Here is a 25,549-nt window from a genome sequence, read left to right on the forward strand (position 1 = left end):
CCTAACCTTCAAATTATATCTTATGAGTGTGTGGCTCATCCTATGGATGGACACACACACACACACACACACACACACACACACACACCCTTTTCTTTGTGCCCAATCCACTCTCTTTCTTGCTTTGTCTTGGTCTCCAACTCTACTCCCCTCCAAGCCCTTTCCTTATGTCATGTGGGAGGGGCCTCCAAGGTGTATTAGATATAGTCAAGGAATTTTTAGGTGGGATTACACTAAACCTATGTTTTTCTCGAGCACTTATGTACACAATAGTTTTTTGCTATTATTCAATAGTCCATTATCTATAATATTTATAATGGAGCTTGAAAAACTAGAGGAAGGTGAGGGTCTCCACATGTCACCTTTGGTTTGATTTTCACAGCATGTTGGATCAACACCAAAATTGAGTTGTTGAGTCCCTACTGGTTGTCCTCCTTGCTATAGACACATTAAAGAGCCTTCAAAAATTATATGAAGTACTCCACACACACACACACACACACACACACACACACACACACACACACACACACACACAAGTTAACACGATGTCAGGTGTACGATTTTGACTATTTCAAATTTGTAGGTGGGATTACACTAAACCTAGGTTTTTCTCAAGCCCTTGCGTACACAATAATTTTATGCTATTATTCAACAGTCCATTATCTATACTCTTTATAATGGAGCTTGAAAAATTAGACGAAGGTGAGGGTCTCCACATGTCATCTTCTGGTTGATTTGCACGATATGTTGGATCAACAGCGAAATTGAGTTGTTAAGTCCCTGTTGGTTGTCCTCCTTTCTATAGGCACATTAAAGAGCGTTCAAAAATTACATGAAGTACTCCAAATTCAATGCAAATCAATTCTTTCCCAATGCCTTGAAATAGTCAAAATCATAAACATGACATCGTGTTAACATGTGTGTGTGTGTGTGTGTGTGTGTGAGAGAGAGAGAGAGAGAGAGAGAGAGAGAGTGAAAATCCACCATTTTTCAACAACATGCAAACTATAGTAACCGAAATTGTACGCCTGACAACTTGCGTGTGTGTGTACGCATATGCGTGTGCACTGTGTGTGTGTGTGTGTGTGACCATCAACATGTGTGTTAGAGAGATACACACACACACACACACACACACACACACACACACACACAAAGAGAGAGCACTCTACCACTAGCAACTAGACAAAGAAAGAGAAAGAATGAGGTGGGTCACCAAAAGTAGAACCAAGACCTTGATTAGGGTAGTTGCTGGTGATCACATATAGGTATGATAGGCCTAGCGGTGGTGCTGCAATATTTAGCAGCAGTAACTTGGTTGTGAAGCAGAGGTGAACAGGGTAGAGGCACTGCTTTCTCGTGGGGAACGCTTGGTAGTAGCAAATGGGTGCTCAAGGCAATGGGTGTACATGGGTTTCCTCAAGACACTGAGTGTTTGGGCTGAGGAAAAAGAGTTGATGGCTTAGGTGGGAGCACTTGCAGCCATGACTCGACATACTGTATGTGTGTGTGTGTGTGTCGATGTGTGTGAGTGTGTGTGCGCGTGTCGATATGTGTGAGTGTGAGTGTGAGTGTGTCTGTGTGTCGATGTGTGTGACTGTGAGTGTGAGTGTGTCTCTGTGTGTTTGTGTGTGTGTCAATGTGTGTGAGTGTGTGTGTGTGTGTGTGTGTGTGTGTGTGTGTGTGTGAGAGAGAGAGAGAGAGAGAGAGAGAGAGAGAGAGACTTCCCTTGATAACCTGGTAGCCCTTCAAAAGTGACCCCAGAGCGTAGCACCAACCAAAACCTATCTTGCTTCAACCAATACAGGGTCATGAAAAGCATGTTTATTGGCAAGTCATGGTTTTGATAGCATGGCACAACAAAATCAAGCTGGTAGAAATATGTTACATTGTTGTTGGTTGATTAGCAAAGAGATATGGACACTTTGAATTTATTAGAAATTGGGTGAAGAATGAGTCGCTCGCAACCATTTGACTAAAAATACTCCATGTGCTCATTGAGAGAGAGAGAGAGAGAGAGAGAGAGAGCCATCCAATCCTCAAATCAAAAGAATTTAGAAAGGGAGAAAAGGTGGAAAAAAGAGATAACAGAGATCTACTCGATGAGTCTTGATCTCAAGATCTAATATGAGAGAGAGAGAGAGAGAGAGAGAGAGAGAGAGAGAGAGAGAGAGAGAGAGAGAGAAAGAGACAGAAGGCATAGTTATGCATTGTTATCTTGCTGGAGTGATTCCAAGGACTATAGTTCCATTCTCCTCACACGTGGGCGAGCGCGCGCGCGCACACACACACACACACACACACACACTCACTCACCTACCTATATATGTCTGTGTGTGTGTGTGTGTGTGTGTGTGTGTGTGTGCGCGCGCACGCAACCCTCTCTCTGGGAGGTAGTTTTTGGCAAGATGGAAGGGCACATTCCTGGTTGTCCACTTGCTTCCTCTCTAGTATCTGCTTGGAAAGAGGTTACGATGCATTTATCGTGGACTCCTCGGCAGGAAGGTGATTCGATCTGATTGGAAAGTCTCCATTGGAGCCGGGCATACTCTCTTACTTTGGTCGACCGATCACCCCGTCAGGCTTACTTTCTCTCTAGTCGTGGCATTCAAGTGGTTGAGGATGTGGTCGATGAGGCTGGATATACTTTTGAGTTTCCCTTGGCTGCTCGTCGTTTTGGGTTGGGCATGCATTACCGTCAGTTTTGGAGAGAGCTTCAAAGAATGTTGCTCGACTTTTTGCCTGTTTCACCTTTGCCTGATGGTGATCGCATGTTTGATTGGGCCTTTCGGAAAACGCCTTTTCGAGCCATTTCTGCAAGTCACATCTATGCTATTCTTCTACCACGACCATGGCTGGATGGTCATTGTAATGCCATTTGGCGCATGCACAAATCTGACCTCTGGTGGAGGAGGCTTCTCTCTGCCTTGTGGAAAAGCCATTAGCCTTTGAAGGAGCATCTGTTTCTTTGGCGATGTTTGCTTGGAGTGCTTCCTGTTGGCACTTTTCTTCGAGCGCGTCATATTCGTCTTTCTTCTTGCGTTCGTTGCTCGACTGCAGAAGAGGATATTTGTCACTTGCTGTGGGATTGCTGCGTTACTAGAGACTTCCTTCGACATGTATCGGCGTGTTTGCGGCTCCGTTTTCCTGGGGTTGTCTTTCACAAAAGGTTTTGGGCATTTGGCATTTTCTCACCGACGTTACAGCGTTTTGCGGTCTTCTTCATGTCGGTCAGATACTGGGCTTTCTGGACTGTGTGGAGTCAGCGTAATGCTTACATGTTTCATCGTACTCATGCGGATCCATTCCCTCTCTTTAGGCTTTCTCTTAGGCAATCGTTACGGTTTGCTTTGGAAGCTGGTGATATCACCTTAGAGGTGCATCAGCTTTCATATGAATGTTTTTAGCTACGCTCTACAGATGAGGAGTTATGTGCTCCTCCCCTTGTATATGATCTTTTCGGTGGGTTTTCCTCGCTTTGAGGTTTCCCACTAGTAAATTAATCAATAGATTTACAAAAAAAAAGTGTGTGTGTGTGTGTGTGTGTGTGTGTGTGTGTGTGTGTGTGTGAGAGAGAGAGAGAGAGAGAGAGAGAGAGAGAGAGAGAGAGATCTCCAATTTCCATGATTTTCTTGGCCGCAGCAACGCGCGGGTCACATACTAGTAGTATATATGTGACTTGGAACTGACTTTTAGAAAGGAAATTGGTCTAAGACGTTGAGCAGTAAGAACTTTACCACCACTCTTGACATATGTATTGACAGACTTGGACGCAGGCCCTGCCGGCGCCACGCAAATGACGGCTCGTGAGTCGTGAGGCTTGAGGTCAATTCAAACTCTTGTACAATGTGACTTGGACGTAGGCCCTCGTGATACCTCACCTTGTTTTACTTGAAAATAGAAAGAAGTTTTGGCCATACCCTAGGAATTGTTGACAGATGTCCAAGTTTTGTGGTACTTTAGGACTTTTTTTTGCACAACATAGAATGATGGAGTCATTGTAGAACACCCACCCCCGTGTTTCAAAGCAAAATGGCCATTGTTAATGATGCCGACTTGATGGGATGCTCCAAGAATTGGCCATTAACATCCATGCTAGAGTCAAGCAATGTTGCCAGGGTGAAATCTAACATCAAATGAGGAAATGTGTGTGTGTGTGTGTGTGTGTGTGTGAGAGAGAGAGAGAGAGAGAGAGAGAGAGAGAGAGAGAGAGAGATGCCTAGTCCATGGCTTAATTTTCTTAAATGCAATTTTCTTACATCACAACAAGATTTAGAAATATTCTGATGTAGGAAAACGAAGTCTTTTTCAATGTTTTTCATACAATGCATAACATCATGAGCTTCTCCTCGAGAGGCACCACATTGGGCGGGCCGGCGGTTCCCTGCCCCCAATCGTACCTAGCTAGGTATGTGGTGCCTCCCTCACAAAAGCTCATAATGTTGAGGTAAGTCACAATGTGGGAATTATTGTGAGAATTGCTCCAAAACTTCTTGTTCATGCCACGGGCCAATTTGGAGATCTCCTTACTTGAACACCTACTAAGGATTATCCTGCATGATCACATACTAAATACCTCATGTGACGGTCTCTTTGGAAAAAATGGATTGTTTTGAAAAAAACTTTTCAAACAAAATGTTTCTAAAACATATGAGACTATCTTGCAAATGAGGGATTTATTTTTTAGCGTTTGGTAATCTTTTGTGATCACGTACAAAATACCTCATGCGCCGGTCTCTTTAGAGAGAATGGGCTATTTTGTAAAAAACATCCTTTTTTTCAAACAAGTTGTTGCCAGTATCTTTTTTTTCTTGGAATTGTTGTAGATATTGTGGATGTAGCAGCAAATCCACATGGGGTTCTAGCATATTCACATCGGCTATGATTTTCAACACCTTGTGATAAAACATTGTAGCTTCGTTGTATCATTATGAGAGCAATTTGTACTTATATATAAACATATTTGTTCCAAAATAGAATTGTAGTACATTCATTTTAATCTTGTATATTGTATGGTTCAATAGATTGTATGATTCAATCTATTGTTGGATTATCATTATAAACACACACACACACACACTCACATACGTGATGGAGTGGTTATTGCAATTCTCTCTTGAAAAGTAGTCCTTAGGTTACTAGATAGAGCTATAAGGTGTCTTGGGATAGCTTCCCCTTATGTTGGCATATACTCTCTCTCTCTCTCTCTCTCTCTCTCTCTCTCTCCCCATGAGTAAGCAGTCATTCAAAGACAATTAGTTGCCATAAGTGATCTAGGGTCTACAAAAGACCATGTGTGGGAAGGAGGCGTCAAAAGTGTCCATAAGGTATGTCTTGCATGCACGTCTAGATCCTTCTTAATGAAGTTCAAGCACTACAAAAGCTACCTTGCATGCTATGCTGTAGGATTCTTGTCGGCCTCTCAATGATGCTTTAGAACTCCAACTCCCACCAGAAATGGTAGAGGTTAAGCTCTCTTGGGAAGGATAGGGATTGCAGGCTTGTCAGCCTTCTTATTCTCACACAAACACTTGTAATAATTTTTTGAGCTCAACCACCTCAAGATCTGGCCTCACATAAACAAGAAAGACGGGGACTACAATCTTTTAGCCTTTTAAATCTCACACAACCACTCTTGTAGTCCTTGTTCGCCTTCTATGTCTTGCATAGACACTTGTAACCACTCTTTCAGCTCACATATCTCTACATTGGCTGACCTCACATGCAATAGGAAAGGAATCTCATAAATGCGACACATGTGCATGTGTGTGTGTGTGTGTGTGTGTGGTCTCTCTCTCTCTCTCTCTCTCTCTCTCTCTCTCTCACACACACACACACACACACAGGGGTGTGTGTGTGTGTGTGTGTGCACGCATTTTATGTATTTAGTGGCATCCAAAATGCCACGATCGCCAAACTTGCTCATCCTTGTAACTGGCTTGAATCATTCTTAGCATCACACCATACCCGTACATGCCCGGGTTTGAGGCATGTGGAACTAGCAAAATCTTGTACTCCTAGGTTGTTCCCTAGGGGCCAAGGCATCCATTAGGATCTTATAAGCCTTGAACCCACAAGTTGGTTTACCTAAGTTACAAATGACTCACTCGCCTTGGTTACGCTCTTCTTTATGATTAGCATGGAAATTGTTTATTAGAGAAAAGGATTCATTTTCGACATTACAAGTCAAGGAAGGGTCGGAGTCCTGATCTTACATTTTCAACCCCTAGGGGTCGACCCATGAGCCTGGGGCTTACAACTTGAGTTACATCGCAAGGGGCTTTGCACATGGAAAAGTTCTGAAGTGCGTCTAACCTTTAAGATATTTGAAGGGGCTACCTTAGCACCCGCATGGACTAAGCTTGAAAGGAAGATTTTTTGCACATCCAGTGCAATAGACTCTCCAAATAGGCTAGGTGTGTCCCGCATCCATATATATATATGTTCCCACAAGGTTTGTGACGCAACAACGTAACCTCATTGGATGGCTCTATATTGATGTCCTCAATGCATCATATGAATTTTTGTTGCCACATCAACATTTTATTAACACAATGTCAATTGGGTGCTCCATGTGCGCACAGCACACTGTACTCTCGCAATTCCAATTTCAGACCACAAAAGGTTTATTGGCACTACCTTTTAAGCAGAAAAGGCAGATATTGGCGAGCAAATTTGTGTTCATGCTCATAGGAGTTTCCACGTGACTGACTCTCTATCCATTTGGCAACGGGCAACTTCTTTCCTTTTTTTCTCTTTTCTTGAGTATAGTCTGTTTAAGTCCAGATGTATACAATTTATTGGAATGTATATATACACATGGACACTCATACTTAGGTTATGGTAGGTAGGGAGCACGGGCAAGCCTGCTCGTTGCCTAAGCTTTTGGCAAGCAAGGAGCACAATCTGCCATCTCCATGTGCAACCTAAGTTTTTGGCAAAGGAGAGCGCAACAAGCCTCCTCTGTCCAAGACAACATGCGCTTCATTTCAGGTAGAAAAGACAGATATTGGCGAGAAAATTTGTGTCCATGCTCATAGGAGTTTCTAAGTGACTCTCCACCCATTTGGCATTGGGCAATTTCTTTCCTTTCTCTCTCTTTTCTTGACTATAGTATGTTTACATTCAAATGTATGCAATTTATTGAAATGTATATTTACACATGGACACTCATACTTAGGTTGTGGCAGCAAGGAGCGCAATGAATCTGCTCGCTGTCTAAGCTTTTGGCCGGCAAGGAGCACAAGCCGCCATCTCCACAGGCAACCTAGGTTTTTGGCAAAGCAGAGCGTAGCCAACCTTCTCTGTCCTAGACAATGTGCGCTGCTTCATTTTAGGTAGAAAAGGAAGATCTTGGCGAGCAAATTTGTGTCTATGCTCATAGGAGTTTCCACGTGACTCTCTATCCATTTGGCATTGGAAAACTTCTTTCATTCCTCTCTCTTTTCTTGAATATAGTTACATTCAAATGTATACAATTTATTGAAATGCATACATACACATTACTCATACTTAGGTTGTGGCAGGCAGGGAGCGGGGGCAGGCTGCTCTTTGCTAAGCTTTTGCAGGCAAGGAGCACATGCCGCCATCTCCACATGCAACCTAAGTTTTTGGCAAAGCAGAGCACAGCCAGCCTCCTCTGTCCAAGATAGCTGTGCTGCTTCATTTTACGTAGAAAAGACAAATATTGACGCGCAAATTTGTGTCCATGCTCATCGGAGTTTCCACGTGACTCTCTCTACCCATTTGGCATTGAGCAACTTCTTTCCTTTCTCTCTCTTTTCTTGACTATAGTTTGTTTACATTCAAATATATACAATTTATTGAAATGTATATATACACATGGACACTCATACTTAGGTTGTGGCAAGTAGAGAGCATAGACGAGCCTGCTCGCTGCCTAAGCTTTTGGCAGCCAAGGAGCACATGCCACCATCTCCACAGGCAACCTAGATTTTTGGCAAAGTAGAGTGCAACCAGCCGCCTCTGTCCAAGATAGCGTCCCCTGCTTCAAAGTAGACAAAGAGAGAAGTTGCGCAGTAGCGCATGGCACGAATCTGGGCGCGTCGGGGAGGGGACGTTTTGTCTTCAAGGGCCCGGCTCGGACGGGACCGCCGGCTCGGGTCGGGGTGTTTCTTCAAGGGGTCCTGGCGCGGACGGCACCGGCTCAGGAGGGCCCGGCTCGGACGGGACCGGCTCGGGTCGAGGTGTTGTGTCAAGGGGTCCTGGCGCGGACGGCACCGGCTCAAGAGGGCCCGGCTCGGACGGGACCGGCTCGGGCGTGGTTGCGTTCCATGGGTCGACGGCCGTTTGCGTTTCGCGGGTCTTGCGTTCCGGGTCCCTAGCCCCACGTAGCCTCAGGCTCCGCCGCACTGACGGAGGGTCATAGCGTGCCCCGGGGAACCTTGCGTGGAGTCCCCACGGTGCGTGAGTGTGTGGAGTGAGGCTAGCGTGTCTAGGTGGGGGGTCCCCTCCCGTGGCCGTTCTCGGGAGGCTCATACCCCTTATATACACCCCCGGTTGAAGAGAGTTCGACGACCTCGTCGAACGTGGGAAAAAGAGTGTTTGGCTATGCATGAGGCCAAGGGACTAAGGGGTGCATATAAGTGCAAGTGAGCAAAACTGTTCCCAAAATGCAAGTAGGTAGTATGCTTTGTCTTTGTCATTTTTGAAAATAAAGGTGTGTGTTTATTTTTGGATTTTTGGCAGAAGGCTGAAAAGATATGCTTTGAACACCCAAGTAGAATTCCCCATACTTGAGCATTCCCCGAATAGGTAACCCAGTGTGCGCGGAGCCACCTGCTGTGTTGGTCCGCGCGGAGGCTTCTTGAAAGCCGAATTGGAAGGAGAGTCCGTTGCAATGCAGCACTTGCGAAGTTTGTCCCTGTTTGGACGTCATTTGGAGGGCAAGCTCGGGGCCCTGTGGTCTCTTTGTAGACTTGAATGGGTCTTCAGCTCAGCATGGGCCACAAACGTGGCCGGGGCGCGACGAACACCGTTGGCTTGGTTCGTCGCGTTTTTGGTGGTTCTATGTTTTTGATATAAAGAGTCCTGTCTGGCTCGCATCTTTCCTTTTTGTCATGTGGAGAGCCCTGTCTGGCTCGCATCTTTCCTTTTTGTGTGTTGGAGGTGCCCGGCTCGGATCGGGGCCGGCGCGGGTCACGGGTGACGGCCCGGTGTTTGGACGCGTCACGGGGATGGGGGCGTGGGTTGCTTTCTGGAGCTCTCTTCACCAAGATTTTGACGACCCGGGCCATTGCGGTTGGAGTCGTCGTGAGGATCGTGCGCGTCGGGCACGTCGGTCTGCAGCTCTTTTCCAGGAGCTCTTTTACTGAGCTCTGATACCAAGTGTGACGCCCCAGAATCTGGGCGCGTCGGGGAGGGGACGTTTTGTCTTCAAGGGCCTGGCTCGGACGGGACCGGCTCAGGTCGGGGTGTTTCTTCAAGGGGTCCTGTCGCGGACGGCACCGGCTCAGGAGGGCCCAGCTCGGACGGGACCGGCTTGGGTCGAGGTGTTGTGTCAAGGGGTCCTGGCGCGGACGGCACCGGCTCAGGAGGGCCCGGCTCGGACGGGACCGGCTCGGGTCGAATTGCCTTCACGGGGGCCCGGCTCGGACGGGACCGGCTCGGGCGTGGTTGCGTTCCATGGGTCGACGGCCGTTTGCGTTTCGCGGGTCTTGCGTTCCGGGTCCCTAGCCCCACGTAGCCTCAGGCTCCGCCGCACTGACGGAGGGTCATAGCGTGCCCCGGGGAACCTTGCGTGGAGTCCCCACGGTTCGCAAGTGCGTGGAGTGAGGCTAGCGTGTCTAGGTGGGGGGTCCCCTCCCGTGGCCGTTCTCGGGAGGCTCATACCCCTGTGACGCCCCAGAATGTGGGCGCGTCGGGGAGGGGACCTTTGGGGCCCGGCTCGGACGGGACCGGCTCGGGTCGGGGTGTTTCTTCAAGGGGTCCTGGCGCGGACGGCACCGGCTCAGGAGGGCCCGGCTCGGACGGGACCGGCTCGGGTCGAGGTGTTGCTTCAAGGGGTCCTGGCGCGGACGGCACCGGCTCAGGAGGGCCCGGCTCGGACGGGACCGGCTCGGGCGTGGTTGCGTTCCATGGGTCGACGGCCGTTTGCGTTTCGCGGGTCTTCGCGGGTCTTGCGTTCCGGGTCCCTAGCCCCACGTAGCCTCAGGCTCCGCCGCACTGACGGAGGGTCATAGCGTGCCCCGGGGAACCTTGCGTGGAGTCCCCACGGTGCGCGAGTGCGTGGAGTGAGGCTACCGTGTCTAGGTGGGGGTCCCCCTCCCGTGGCCGTTCTCGGGAGGCTCATACCCCTTATAACCCCTTAAATTCGGCATGGGCTAGCATACCCCAGGAGCACCAAGCCCTCTGGATATAAATCCCACTTTTTTGAGTGTGGGGGGTATGGCATTAGGAACGTGCGGAGTGTATGTTTCTCACACTCACTAAGGCCACGTGGAACTTGACGTCCTCGTCAAGTAAAGAAGTGCAGCTACCTAGGCAAGAAGGTACCTAATACTTCGTTAGAGTAGGAGGCAATTTCAAATCCTGGCCTCTGATTTTTACGTGGCTGCTCTTTTATAAAAAATACCACTGCGATGAAAAACTTCCGACTTCCAACTGCCAACTCTCAGCAGCAATTCGATCTTAGTTCGGAGGTTCCCAGAAGCAGCTCGCAGCTTTGTCTGCAGGTTTGTCTCTGGCCACTGTTTGAGAGAGAGAGAGAGAGAGAGAGAGAGAGAGAGAGAGAGAGAGAGAGAGAGAGAGAGAGAGAGAGAGAGAGAGAAAGATAAGGCTCTCAGCAGCAATTCGATCTTCTTCACAAGCAGTTCGCAGGTTCCCAAAAGTAGCTCGGAGCTTTGTCTACAGGTTTGTCTCTGGCCACTGTTTGAGAGAGAGAGAGAGAGAGAGAGAGAGAGAGAGAGAGAGAGAGAGAGAGGGCTATGAAGCTAGTAGCATCTTTTGACACTCCTCCTTTCAACCAAATCCATCATCACAGCACGTTATAATTTCCACACACACATACTCATAGGAGTAATTGCTACAGGAGGCTGAGACTTCTTTGTCTCTGGCCACTGCTTGAGAGAGAGAGAGAGAAGGCTATGAAGCTAGTAGCATCTTTTGACGCTCCTTTCAACCAAAGCCATCATCGTAGCACGTTATAATTTCCACACATACATACTCATAGGAGTAATTGCTACAGGAGGCTGAGACTTCTTTCTAGCTAGTACTGCAGGAAGTAACAAGCATTGCAGGATGTGGGTCTACATATTACCCTTCTCTTTCCATGCTTTTCTTCTGTGCTCCAAAATAGATCGCATTTACCCTACGCTTAAGCAACTTATTAGGAGGTTAATTAGCAGCTTCTACTCACATATGAAGTCATATAAGAGAAAGCAATCGAGACAAAAGTTAAAAGTACTTGCTTGCGCAGAGCTTTAATGGAACCATCAAACGCGAACCCTATTGCCTTCGACTCATCATCCGATCTATGTTGCTAGGAGTGGCAACACCCATCTATGGTATTGGAAGTAGCAACGCCCAGCTAGTTGTTGTACTGGCACCTTATACCTGTTCACATGAAAGCAAAGAGCCATGAAGAAAAGCCTACCTCCTCGACATGGCCAGAGCATTCTTCAGTAGCATAGAGTCTGTAGGCCAAGCTCTTCCCTATTCATTCCAGCAGAAGGTCGACAATGTCACTGTTTGCCTCATCGGCATATTGGAATCGCTACTGCCTTCGACTCATCCTCTGATCTCTGTTGCTAGGAGTGGCAACACCCATCTATGGTATTGGAAGTAGCAACGCCCAGCTAGTTGTACTGGCACCTTATACCTGTTCACATGAAAGCAAAGAGCCATGAAGAAAAGCCTACCTCCTCGACAGCTTTGTGTGCAACAAGACCCAATGGCTAGTTGGACAATATGTCCAGCTTCAACTACCTTATTCACACCAGTTCTTTTCCGCGCAGTATGCCCGCGTAGCAACAAGCCGGACAGAACCGGAAAGGAGTATCGAAGATCTTTCAAACCTGGTAATATTTCATAGATCATCAAGCTGGAGAGTACTTCGGATGCTTGCCGACGTGATGAGCACTCCCAAAGCTCAGATATTTTGTGCGATCAACTCACGTCAGAGGTATGTTCTACTAGTGCTACTGAAGCAGAAGATATCAAATTTCAATCGATGATCAGTTGGTCTGATCTGTAGTCGAATCACCAAAACTTATCGCAGCACGTTATAATTTCCGCACACACATACTCAAAGGAGTAATTGCTACAGGAGGCTGCGACTTCTTTCTAGCTAGTACTACAGGAAGTTACAAGCATTGCTGGATGTGGGTCTACAGATTACCCTTCTCTTTCCATGCTTTTCTTTTGTGCTCCAAAATAGCTCGCATTTACCCTACGCTTAAGCAACTTATTAGGAGGTAACAAGCATTGTTGGATGTGGGTCTACAGATTACCCTTCTCTTTCCATGCTTTTCTTCTGTGCTCCAAAATAGCTCGCATTTATCCTACGCTTAAGCAACTTATTAGGAGGTTAATTAGCAGCTTCTACTCACATATGAAGTCATATAAGAGAAAGCAATGGAGCCAAAAGTTAAAAGTACTTGCTCGTGCAGAGCTTTAATGGAACCATCAAACGCGGACCCTACTGCCTTCGACTCATCCTCTGATCTATGGTGTTGGGAGTGGCAACACCCATCTATGGTATTGGAAGTGGCAACGCCCAGCTAGCTGTTGTACTGGCACCTTATACCTGTTCACATGAAAGCAAAGAGCCATGAAGAAAAGCCTACCTCGTCGACATGGCGAGAGCATTCTTCGGTACAGTAGAGTCTGTAGGCCAAGCTCCTCCCTATTCATTCCAGCAGTAGAAGGTCGACAATGTCACTGTTTGCCTCATCGGCATATTGGAATCGACCTTCTTTTGCCGAACATCAGGGAAGTGAGCAAGCTCTAGAATATTTCAAGCTGATGCGAAAGCTTTAGGCTGTTTTCAGCTTTCTATCAAGAGTATTGACTCTTGGAATGCAGTGGTTGCGGGATGCATCGAACATCAGGGAAGCGAGCAAGCTCTGGAGTATTTTCAGTTGATGCGAAATGAGCACATCTTTGTATATGAAACGAGCACATCTCTCCAGATGCAATCACCTATGCTTGCATCTTGAAGGCATGTTGCAATTTTGAAGATGCAAAGATGGGCAAAACCCCTGGGCTGTTTTGAACACATGCAAAGCAAGGCTATGCGGAGTGTGGACTCTTGATGCACTGATTGCAGGATTCTCCCAACAGGGAAAAGCTCTAGTCTGTTTTTGGTAGATGCGAAGCGAGGACCCCTCTCCAGATGCAATCACCTACGATGCATCTTAAAGACATGTTGCTCTACACAAGAGGTCGATACGATCATATACAATCAGCCTATTATTGTTGGCCAGAGTCTGATGAAAAAACATGTCATGCTTGGCACAATCTTGGTCGATATTCTTGTCAAATGTGCTGCGTTTCAAAAAAGTGATGATTTCTCCATGGTGTTCTGCAAGCGCATCTCTGTAGATGCAATCACCTCTGCTTGCATCTTGAAGGCGTGTGGCAATTTGGAGGATGCTAAGATGGGCAAAAGCCCCCCTCGCTGTCACAAGACGGGCACCCACATGCCAATAGAAAAGAACAGACTGAACAAACTTTTAGCACTTCAATGATAACTGAACTGAGAGAGAGAGAGAGACGACACGCGACATGGAGTGACATAATTCCACCCTAGAGAGTATTGGCCCCAAACCTTGGTGCCCCTTTCTGGATTTCTTTATATTGCATTATCAAAGTACAAGCCGATACTCCAGACTCTGCACCTTCTCCAGGAAGCATGCCAGAGAATGAGCCCTTAGCACATATTTAAAGGCCCTTGGCCTATGAAAAGCAATTTACATGAAAAGCCTTCAAACTCAAAAGCTTCTGGTCCAAAAGCAATGCCAAAAAGCTACCAGCGTAAATCACGGAAATCCGTACAACTTCCATGTCAGCACTGCCAGCGTCTTTTGCGGAAATCTGCCAGGTTAGCACTGTCAGCGCAAAATCCGGAGCGTCCATATAGCTGCCACATCATCAGCTTTTCCATGTGTGTGTGGGTGGATTCTGCTTTATTTTAATTCCTTGATGTTGTTGGGGCCCCATTAGACGGGGTCCCCATAAGTTGGTAGGACTTCTTCTTCTGTTACTTGTTATTCTTAGGGTTTAGGCCCCTCGGCCGGCATCTGCAAGTTGGCTCCATTCTTCAGGGCTTTGACACGTCAGCAGTTTATGACACTCGCTGTTTTCAATAGATGCAAAGTGACGACATCTCTCCGAATGCAATCACCTATGCTTTCATGAAAAGCGAGGGTTTCCCAATGGACGAAGTCTCCTGAAGTGCTTTTTTACGCGAAAATGCCAATACAACCCGGGCATGTTCTTGATGACCGAGATATTGCCTGTCAGGTGCATTGACTGATGGGAATGGCGTCGCTTGGAATGCACTGGTCATGGGATATACACCGTAGGAGTAGGGTGAGAAAGCCTTGGCCTGTTTTCAGCTTTTCTATCCGGAGTGTTGACTCTTGGAAGGCATTGGTTGCGAGATGTGCCGAACATGAGGGAAGTGAGCGAGCTCTAGAATATTTTCAATTGATGTGAAAGCTTCAGGCCGTTTTCAGCTTCCTAATAGGAACGTTCACTCTTGGAATGCACTGGTTGTGGGATGCGCTAACCGTCAGCAAAGCAAGCAAGCTCTAGAGTATTTTCAGTTGATGCGAAGTGAGCACTTCTTTGTATATAAAACAAGCACATCTCTCTAGTTGCAATCACCTAAGCTTGCATCTTGAAGGCATGTCGCATTTTGGAAGATGCAGAGATGGGCAAAAGCCCTCGGATTTTTTGAACAGATGCAAAGCAAGGCTATCCAAAGTGTGGACTCTTGGAGTGCATTGATTGCAGGATTCGCCCCACATGAGAAAGATCTAGTCTGTTTTCAACAGATGCGAAGCGAGGGCCTCTCTCCGGACGAAGTCCCTTAGAGTGCTTTTATATCCAGATATGCGAAGCAAGGGTAGGTGAGGAAGCTTTGAATTATTTTTCTAAGATGCAATACGAGATGGGCATGTTCTTCATGACCATTTTGCCAGAAATATTACTTGTCAAATGCATTGAACAATGGGAATGGCGTCTCTTTCAATGCATTGGTCGTGGGATACGCATCGCAGGAGCAGGGCCAGAAAGCTCTAGATTGTTTTCAGCTTTCTACGCAGAATGTTGAATCTTAGGAATGCACTCATTGTGGGCTGTGTGCAACAAGAGCAAGGCCAATGAGCAATACAGGAAAGAAGTTGTGCTTGACTTTGCCTTGGAAGATGTATACGCCAAATATGGTGCTCTTCAGAACGCACGGAAAGCGCTCGAGGAGATGTGTAGCCGCGATCCATGCCTTTCTGCTTGCCAGCAAAAACAACTCTCATGTGCATCAAAAGCTTTTCACAGGAAACGTCTTCTTCCAGATCGATTCACCCATGCTTGCACCTTGGAAGTTGGTCACCTTATGCAAGACCTTCACATGGGTTTGACAATTCATGATGATGAAATTGCTATCTGCGGGTTATTGGAGAAGATTGTCATGCCCAACGGTGTTTTGCCTAATATGCATGCCCAATGTGGTGCCCTCACGGAACTCCAAAAAGTCCTTGATGCACTTTTTCTATTGATTGCGTTTTTCTCAACCACATTGATTGCTAGGTGCGAACGACATGGTTATTGAAACTCATCTTCACAAAGCACAGTGAGTTCTTGAGGGGCTAAAGCGAGCGCATCTCTTTAGATGCAATCACCTATGCTTGCTTCTTGAAGGCATCTGGCAATTTGGAAGATGCTAAGATGGGCAAAAGCCCCGGGCTGTTTTCAACAGATGCAAAGCCAGGGCATCTCTCAAGATGCAATCACCTATGCTTCCGTTTTGAAGGCATGTGGCACTGCATTGATGTCCGGAATGTCGTCTCTTCAAGTGCGTTGATAACAGGGACAAGCCCAAGAAGCTCTGCTGGCTGCCGGAATGTCGTCTCTTCAAGTGCATTGATTGCGGGATATGCCCGACAATGACGAGGCCAAGAAGCTCTGGCTAGCTGCTTCCAACATGCAAAGTGAGGAAATTTCTCCTGATATAATCACCTATGCTTGCATCTTGAAGGCGTGTGGCAATTCAGATGGCGCTAACACTCATGGGCAACAAAATGCACGATGATATTGTTACTCAAGGGCTGCTGAAAAGTTGTGCTTTGCATTTCCTGGGACGACATGTATGCAAAATATGGTGTTCTTCAAAAGCACAAAAGTTGCTTGAAGAGCTTCTTGTATGGAATGTCACCTCTTGGAAGGCATTGATTGTAGGATATGCGAGACAGGGGCACGGTTTGGAAGATGCGGTGCATCTCTCTAGATGCAGTCACCTATGCTTGCATCTTGAAGGTATCTGGAAATTTAGAAGATGCTGAGATGGGCAAAAGCCTTGGTCTGTTTTCAACAGATGCAAAGCCAAGGCATCTCTCCAGATGCAATCACCTATGATTTCGTCTTGAATGCATGTGGCACTGCGTTCATGTCCGGAATGTCGTCTCCTCAAGTGCATTGATTGTGAGATAAGCCCGACAGCGACGATGCTCTGGCTGGCTGTTTCCAACATGCGAAGCAAGGATATTTCTCCTGATGTAATCACCTACGCTTGCATCTTAAGAGCATGTGGCACTACGTAGGAGAAACAACCACATATGCGAGATGTGGGGCTCTTGAGAAAGCACAAAACATGCTTGAGCAGCTTTCTGTCTGGAATGTGGTCTCTTGGAACACATTTATCGCGGAATATGCTCAACACAAAAAGCTCAAAACATATTTCCTTCAACCCTTTTACATAAAAGGAGAACACCTCTAGCAATCAACCTGCTGCTTATCGAGTAGTCATTGAAAACAAAGACTCGTAGAGCCGGCTATGGCTCAGAATACAGGAAGATGCACAATCAAGAGCTCTCTAGCTCGAAACATACATCTCACAATCCTTTACATGTATCCCTCTCTCAGATTGCATTGATAGCGAGATGTACCGAACAGAGGTGGGACCAAGAAGCTCTAGACTATTTTCAACTGATGCGAAGTGAGCACATCTCTCTATATGCAATCACATATGCTTGCATCTTGGAGGCATGTGGTACTATGCGTAATCAAGAGCTCTCTAGCTCAAAACATACATCTCGCAACCGTTCACTTGCGTCGCTCTTTCAAATTTCACTGATTGCAGGATGTGTTGTACATGAGCGAGGCAAGGAAGCTCTGGACACTTTTCAGCTAATGTGAAACGCATCTCTATATATGCAATTACCTATGCTACTGGTAGCCCACAGCTTCTCCATGGCTATTGCAAATGAGTAGTGCTGGACTTAAAGCCAGACAACCAGAATTCCAAGATATATCCAACTCCATTATTGCAAGCAAGCTCTAATAAAGAGTTAGAGTTTTTCCGTTGACATTTCAATCGTTATGAAAAATGCCAAAGCTTTGTTGTGAAATAGCATTGTATTTGGATTGGTGCAAATACTGACAAATTGTTTTGATTTTTATATTAATTGTAAAATATTCGAAGTTAGAAAAATGTTTCATGCATCCTACTTATGAGACCTTCATGATGTTATTATGTTTCATTGCAGTCAACATATAAAGAAGCCTCGATAAAACTCTTGTACATTTACAAGCATGAGATATTTGACTGTACGCTAAGTAAGAACTACCACATTTTACTCTTGATTGCTGAGAACGCTGTGAAATGAATGCACTGAAAATTGCATGCTTCGGTGGGAATGGCACGTTCCCTCGTATTATAAGAATTGGGAAGGACTGTGCAAACTCCCCCATGCAAGGAGACTTGCATGTTTTCTTTTTTTTCCAAACATAAAAAGGAAACAACATCTTAAAATAAATATATTTCAAATGATCGGTATCATCAATTTCTATAAATTCTAACTCTTCTTATGGTTCTTTTTCAAGGTACGCGGATAAAAAATGGGTGTCGCGATCATAGCGTACTAGAGGGCATACCAATCAAAAACCATGGAAACATGCTTTAATGAGCGATAACAAACTCTCTCTCTCTCTCTCTCTCTCTCTCTCTCTCTCTATATATATATATATATATATATATATATATATATATATATATATATATATATATATATATATATATATATATATCCAATTTCTAAAATCTTGTTCAACTCTAGGTCTCTCGAGATACTTTCCTACAACGTAAAAATTCTCTTCTTCTTCTTCTTCTCTCTCTCTCTCTCTCTCTCTCTCTCTCTTTTCTGAGACAGCAAAACTACTAACCATCTGTCCGATATGATCTATTGTTTTGTTTCTCTCAAACAACAACTAGATTGCCTTGTTAATCGCATTTGTGTCGTATGGACAACAAGCTAAACAGATTAGAGAGCAACATGTTTAAATTTATCCTTGGCTTTTAGATTTTATTAATTCTTTGACTCATTTGGCATCAGTATCTGTATTATAAACATCAAACAGTTTCATTAATATATATAGTTCCATTCTCAATTCACTTATGTTCTTGTTTCATGTTCTTAAATCAAATGGCTGTCAAATTGTGTCAATGTAGCTAACGAAGCACTCTAGTTTAGGAGTTCGTAGTGTTGGAGGACGAGAGGTCCATCTATCTCCATGAGCTGTTCTCCAACACACCTAAGGTCTCGTTGAGAGGCCTGTCAAACCCTTTTACATGAGGTTTAGTGCCTTGGTGGATTGGGTGAGATTTGAGGATGGCTTACAACTCATATGGCACATCATCCTTTACATATGTTGGTAAGTTGTGCCCATACTTTTCTCCGGTGAAAAAGAACTTGACTAGACTCACATGGAAGCTGTTGTGAATCTTGGTTTTTGGTGGTAGATTTAGCTTGTAAGTCACGTTATTGAAGCTTTGTAGCACCTTGTATGGCCCATAGAATCAATGGTTGAACTTGGACGTGAGATTCTTGGGCTAGGAGATGTTGTGGGAACTGACCAGCACTAAGTCTCCTATTGTGAACAGGTCTTCATGGCTTTACTTCTTGTTGGCCGCCACCACCATTTTCAATTTTCTTTGTTCCAAAATTATGCACGCTTGCTTCCTGCGTGACTCCTTCTGTGTCGTACGCCTTCTCGACCATGTTCACTGCTTCCTCCCACATGTTGGAATTTTGCTTCTCAATTTCCCTTTAGATCCATGCCTTGGTCCAAAAAGAATCTATTGTAGTTGATCTATTGGATCCATATTCCCCACCACCTATAGCATCACCTGTTGATACTTGGTATTGTAATCTGGTAGAGTTTCCTCTTGTTTGAGGTTTCTCTACTCGTCATATATTTTGAACAATTCATTATTTGGAATGAAGTAGCCTTGCATGGCTAGCTTCAATTGCTCCCACCTCGTCCATTGGTGGGTTTCTTCTTCGTCAGTCATGAACCATGTGTAGGCATCGTCAGTGAGTAATGTGGAAGCCACTCTCACCCATTTCCTCCACCCAATCCTGCTCATATTCAAATAATTATACACCTCAGGGAACCACTTGATGAGTATTAAGGAGCTCCACTGCCCCTTAAACTTTTCAAGGGCCAGAGGTTTGTGTCGCCCATCTCTGTCTTCCTCTGACTTGCTCTCACTGGTACCTGGACCGTAATTCCTTTATCGGCGAGGATTTTCTTCCCTTCTTCCTCCAGGTTTGGTTCTTCCTAGTTTGGTTTCCCTCATAACCATCATCAGCTCATGAAGGCAATTCTTATTTATGGTAATACATAAATCATTTCAGTGATAGACAATTCAAGTACAAAACTTATGAACTTAGATAAAAGATTCCATTCTTAATGTGTAAACAAATACTTAACTTGCATATAGGATAAAATGAAGCTATTGAAGTTCAATCTCAAGCAGACTTTGATATTTCTTTTTTTTTGATGCAGTATGATAATGCAAGCACATTACAATGGCGAGCATCCTCAGGCGAGAAAAGGATCAACCATAGTTCTATGTTATTGACATGGCCTTCTCCATGAATCTACTAGCTCAGAATAGGCGAGGCTAACCCTTAACAACCCAAGGCATTGGTTTAGGGCTCTAATACTAGAGATAGAGTTTTTCCCCTTGCCTACAATGAATCATTAAGGAAATAGACCACACATAGCACAAACATATAGATGCTCTTCTTTTGTAGCCATTCTTAGGCCTTTCTTTTTTGTATAGCCATCCCATTTTTTGGTGCATTTCCCATGACCCTTAACTAATAGGTAGAAGCAATCATCTAAACCCAATATTACATGTAAATTCCTAATCAAACATTAAGTTGAATCTCATCTCTAAGATTACCATAAATAAGGTTAAATTACCACGCAATAGACTTCACAAGCATAAGTGCATCATATCATAACAGCCTAGAATGGTATGATAAAGCTCATGTCATGGCATATGCTCTTGAAATGTATGTGTGCATGTTCTTAAGATAATTCGTGACAAGGCCAGCATGCACATGATATTTGCTAACTAAAGATAGACGCATAGCAGCTTGAGCTAGTCCAAAGTCAATGTTATCTACCTAAGGGCAATGCTAATGACGTTAAACTCTGAATTAATTAAGCCATGTATGTTACTACACCAAGATCGCTAGGCGGCACATGTGGTGAAGAACTACTATCCTCAAATGTATCTATCATTGGTTGCTCTAACATCGTCCTCTCCTCAACAGGGCACTGGATTCCTTTGTCTCTATAACTTGAGACCTGACAGAATCAATAGTGCTCTATGGCAGAACATGTCTCTGTGGTGGAGATATAGGAGGTGACCTCATGTGAATGGATCTCATCTAGGTGGGTGAATCCATAGGATGTGGAAGTGCATGTGATTGTCATCTCACATGTAGGTTCAAATCTAGGTTGTGAATAGTAGGGAAATCCACTAGTCAAAGTGTACACTATGTGATCTATGCTCCTGTAAATCCTCTCACCGGGATCTCTTAGAAGATAGGATGCTAATCTTAGCAAGGTATTGTGGGATCCACTAGCCTGATCTCATCTATATCTACGATCCAAATCATCAACATACGTCATGGTATCCTCTCGTCTATGCAACTTCATTAGCCTAGGACGTGTCAGAGTGTCTACGCAATCATCAGATGTGCTCGTATAGTGTCCTGGGTAGATGTAATGGTAGTTAGAAAGTAACCCCAAGAGTCATCAACCAAAAAATCTGGCAAGGTAGCATGTGAGCGAGCTTGAACTAGCTAGTAGGGAGTGGTCTCATGCTTAGTAGAAAGTACACGTCTCCCATACATGTGTTCTTGAAGGTCAAGAAATTGAGGTGTACCTCCTCAAAAAGTATAGCAAAATCTCTAAAGAGTGTGATGGGATCCTCATCGGCATATCTCTAGTCTCGACTGGGGTAACACTCCTCGGGTGGAAAGCTCTATGTACAGGGCTCATCTGAGTGGGCTCCTCAATCTCTACAGCCTCTCTCACATGTATGCTTGTGGTAGGAAACATCATCACAAGAATATTTATAATTTTTCTCATGTAGGAAAACGGAGTCTTTTTCAGTGTTTTTCATACAATGCATAACATCATGAGCTTCTGCTCGAGTGGCACCGCATACCGAGCTAGGTACGATTGGGGACAGGGGACCACCGGCCCCCCACTGGGGCCGGCGGTCCCCTGTCCCCAATCGTACCTAGCTAGGTATGCAGTGCCTCCCTCACAAAAGCTCATGACGTTGAGGTAAGTCACAATGTGGGAATTATTGTGAGAATTTGTCCAAAACTTCTTGTGCATGGGCTGTGAACTGGCAAGAATTTGTGTGGAATGTGAGCATGAAAGCTCAACGACAGCTATACAGGTGCTAGGGTATATCTCCCGAAGGGTAGGGCAATACGGTTGACGTGTATTTCTTTGTGTATCTCACTCCTAATTGGATCTAAATCACTCTAGGGCCCTGAAGGTCAGAAGTGCCAGATGTCAAAGTATGCCTCGATGTTGGGAATCTGGAGGTGGTTTAGGAGGAAGCTGGGGTGCTGGCAAAAGTGATGCAAAAGACCTAGGATGTGTGCTAGATGTAGGACTCTCATCTCCAAGCTGAGGGGAATAGAGTATGCCAAAAATTAGTATGTACCTGTTCTCCTCACGACCACTTCTATAAACCTTCTTTAATTAGCAATTAAATTCTAATTAATAAAAAAGGCCAAATAATTATGAATGATTTGTTAAAAATTGGGCATTAATTTGGCGCAAATGTGTAAAGCCCAAATTCTATGCATAACCTAGAGTATATCCCACCTCAAATCACACCAAAGTTCTCATATTTAGAAAATTAGGATTTTCAAAGATTCAACCTTACTGTGTATGATCCGTTTTGGATACTTGAGGATGATGATATATGTATTTTTACATTTTTTGTAGCTACCCACTTTAATTCCATGATTTGGCAGATTTTTTTAGTTAGATAGAATTTAGTTTAGCATTACACACACCCATCTCCGTCCCACATACACCCATTTACACACCGAACGTATTTAGTACATCCACCACATTTGTGCACACCCATACTGCAGTCCACATGTGCCCGCATCCACACCCACTACTCATATTGGTTGCATATTGTATTGGATTTACAGGGAATTTCATGTTTGCGATTATGTCAGTAGAGTCTGGGTTGAGTAGAATTATAGAGAGAGAGAGAGAGAGAGAGTGTGTGTCTACTACTTGGGTACACCTACATCCATATACACAAAATTGCACACACTTTTGCACACTCTACATACACACGCCACCATGTACGTACCACATACACATATCCACACATACATGGACACATAACCACACACTCACATATACCCACATACACTTGCCCATACATGAACATCCCCCCCACACACACACACTTACACACATTAGGGGCAGAGGTTGTGAGGCAAGTCAATGACTCTGTAGGGGTAGAGGCCATCGAACTTCAACGTACATAACGCCGGTAGAACACAAAAGGGGCAAGGTAGAGGGGTCGCTAAAACGTGTTGCCATAATCAACTTGACCATAAGGCTATAGGACCGTGAGTGGCCATGAGGGACATACTGACCGTGAATTTGTGTCAAAAATATAAAGAGCACAAGTGTCCATGGTCCGAGTGGACACTAGAGCTAGAGTGAAGCTGCTAATCATCGAAGATGCGAGGCATGTCACGAAGTACCACGCGTGCTCGAGAAGGGATCGATTGCCCACAATCAATAGAAGATCTTGAACGTTCGTTTCCTTCAGGAGGAAAAAATGTAGGTCTCGTTTTCGCTCCAGGATTCGAGCCAGCAACCTCTCACTACTACACAGGTCACTCTAACCACTACATCTGCTGCTCGTTTGTGAAAGTAGAGCAAACCAAAGCGTCTTTCAACGTGCTTTAACAGACTTAGTTCACTCTAAGTTCAAGCCAAGTTCACACTTAGTTCATAGCCTAGTTCAACCCTAGTTCACTCTAAAGAGTTCACACCTAGTTAGAGATTCTCTTTGTCTTACTTTAGGGGACAAACATAGTTCAAGCATAGTTTACATTTAGTTCACACCTAGTTTACTCTTAGTTCACTTCTGCATCAAAGGCACAAATCAAAAGCGCACCGCGCTGCCTATTGGTGACCGTCAATCCCCTCTCACACCCGCGTGCTACATAGTGACGAGGGCATGCGAGGCCGTGAGGTCATAGTGAAGTGTGGCCGCCAAAAATAAAAGCCCGAGTCTTGAGGTTTCTAAAATCGTGCGCAATTAAGCGAGGTGGGGCCGTCAAGTCACCAAGGGCTACTAGATCCATTTGGCCATAAGGAAGCAAGCTCGCATGGGAACCATGGCCGCCAGTCCAAGGCTGTAAGGCCATTATATCCAAGGCCGTAAGGCCATTAAAGCACATCAGGGTTGTCGTCCGCTGCCAGGGCCAGTCAACAGGGTTATTTGGCTGGAAAGGGAGCATAATGCCATAGCCAAAAGTAAGATGTATGTTAAAAGTCTGCTAGAATACACATGTATGAAATGCCGAGCTAGGCTTTCTCGACCGAACCACATAGGTCAAACATTGTCCAATCACATTGATTTTGTCAATTTTTGCCTATTTCAAAGCATACAAATGCCAAACCAAGTGCTAACTAGTATCAAGTAGACTTAGGAAAAGTTGAAGTGTCCGAGAAGTTTTGCCAAGTGGAATTTGCCTAGGTAATGAAAAGCTCCACAAGACCAAGTAGTATATCACAAATGAAAGTACACAACACAAAATGAGATACAGAGATGGCAAACACTTTTTTCATTTAAGAAATTCTTATGCTTTGTCGGGCTTGTCCTTGAGGATCCTTTTCACTACAATTTTTCTTCGCTTTTGGGCTTGGGGCATTGCATTCTCTAACACAATTTGGGCAACCTGGTGGATGGGATCTGCAATGCCAATGGCTTGTGTAATAATGCAATGTGGACTAGCACAAGGTCACGGAAGTTCACTCCTAGAAGGGACATAGCAACAAGCACAATCATGTGCACAGTTTGAGCGATGGTTGAAAGGCAAAGCACTTTGGAGAGATATTTCAATGCAAAGAGGTAATAGCCTGGCCTTGGGGGCTAAAAGTCCTTGTGCACAAACATGATGTTGCCCGATTTGAACCTCCCAATGTAGTAAGCAAGAGCCGACTGTGACCCGAAGACCTTGCACTTCCGATCGCATCTTTGTGCCCATGGATCCATGTCAATCACATCCTATTAAAAAAATTTCACTTTAGTTAAAATACATTACAAAAGCACTTTGCCAAGCCTCTTGTTGTTGATCAAGCTCATCGTATCCAAGGTTACCTAGTTATTGATGGACAATCGTAGAAAGGCTTCCACACTGGTCTGAGATCTCGGGGCTTCCTCAAGCCTTGGCAAAGAGAGTGCTTGGCCAACATGCTAGCTTGTACTGCAAGGAAATCCTCCTTAGTCACTTGTGCTTGCTCGATAGCTGCAACATTGGTCGAAAACATTACGGTAGAGTCCAGGACGGTATTGCCTACTAGGAGCAAGATAACTTCATCTTCATGTGAGTCTTGGTGGTCGATGTCAAGTTCTCCATGTGTGGCAAACAAGTTGAAGCACCATGCATGCGTAGGGAGCATGCATTCACAATATCATGAAGGTAGATGTACTCCTCGCTCCCCACTAGAATAGATGCCAGGAGAGACATTTCCGCCTCAGGGGTTAACGTTGGATGCCTTGTCATCATATGGAAGTGATGAGATTGACGCGGAAGATGATGGACCCTTGGTCAAGGGGGCTGCAATCCTAGCGGGGTACTGGTTGGCCTCGCCGGTCGGCTTAACAATGAGTGTTTTGGGTTCATGTGAGTCTGGAAAGACGCGGGTGTCTCATGTTGCAAAAGATTATGATAGCTTGGCATAAGAAGAAAGTGTAGCCAATCTTGCCTTTTCAAGGGGCGAG

At 45.1% G+C, this 25,549-nt stretch overlaps 1 protein-coding gene across 1 annotated transcript in view; it reads right to left on the bottom strand.

The window, feature by feature from the left end:
* Positions 1–274: 274 nt before the first annotated feature.
* The window catches only part of LOC147465875 (uncharacterized), a 124,524-nt gene continuing 99,249 nt past the window's right edge, over positions 275–25,549 (bottom strand). Inside the window, exon 6 of the mRNA XM_086501189.1 lies at positions 275–802. Coding sequence (XP_086357315.1) covers positions 776–802 — 27 coding nt within the window. The 3' untranslated portion in view covers positions 275–775. The remainder of the gene's footprint in view (positions 803–25,549) is intronic.

Source organism: Adiantum capillus-veneris, chromosome 1, assembly GCF_014529385.1.
Source record: "Adiantum capillus-veneris isolate H3 chromosome 1, ASM1452938v2, whole genome shotgun sequence".
Taxonomy (NCBI): Eukaryota; Viridiplantae; Streptophyta; class Polypodiopsida; order Polypodiales; family Pteridaceae; genus Adiantum; species Adiantum capillus-veneris.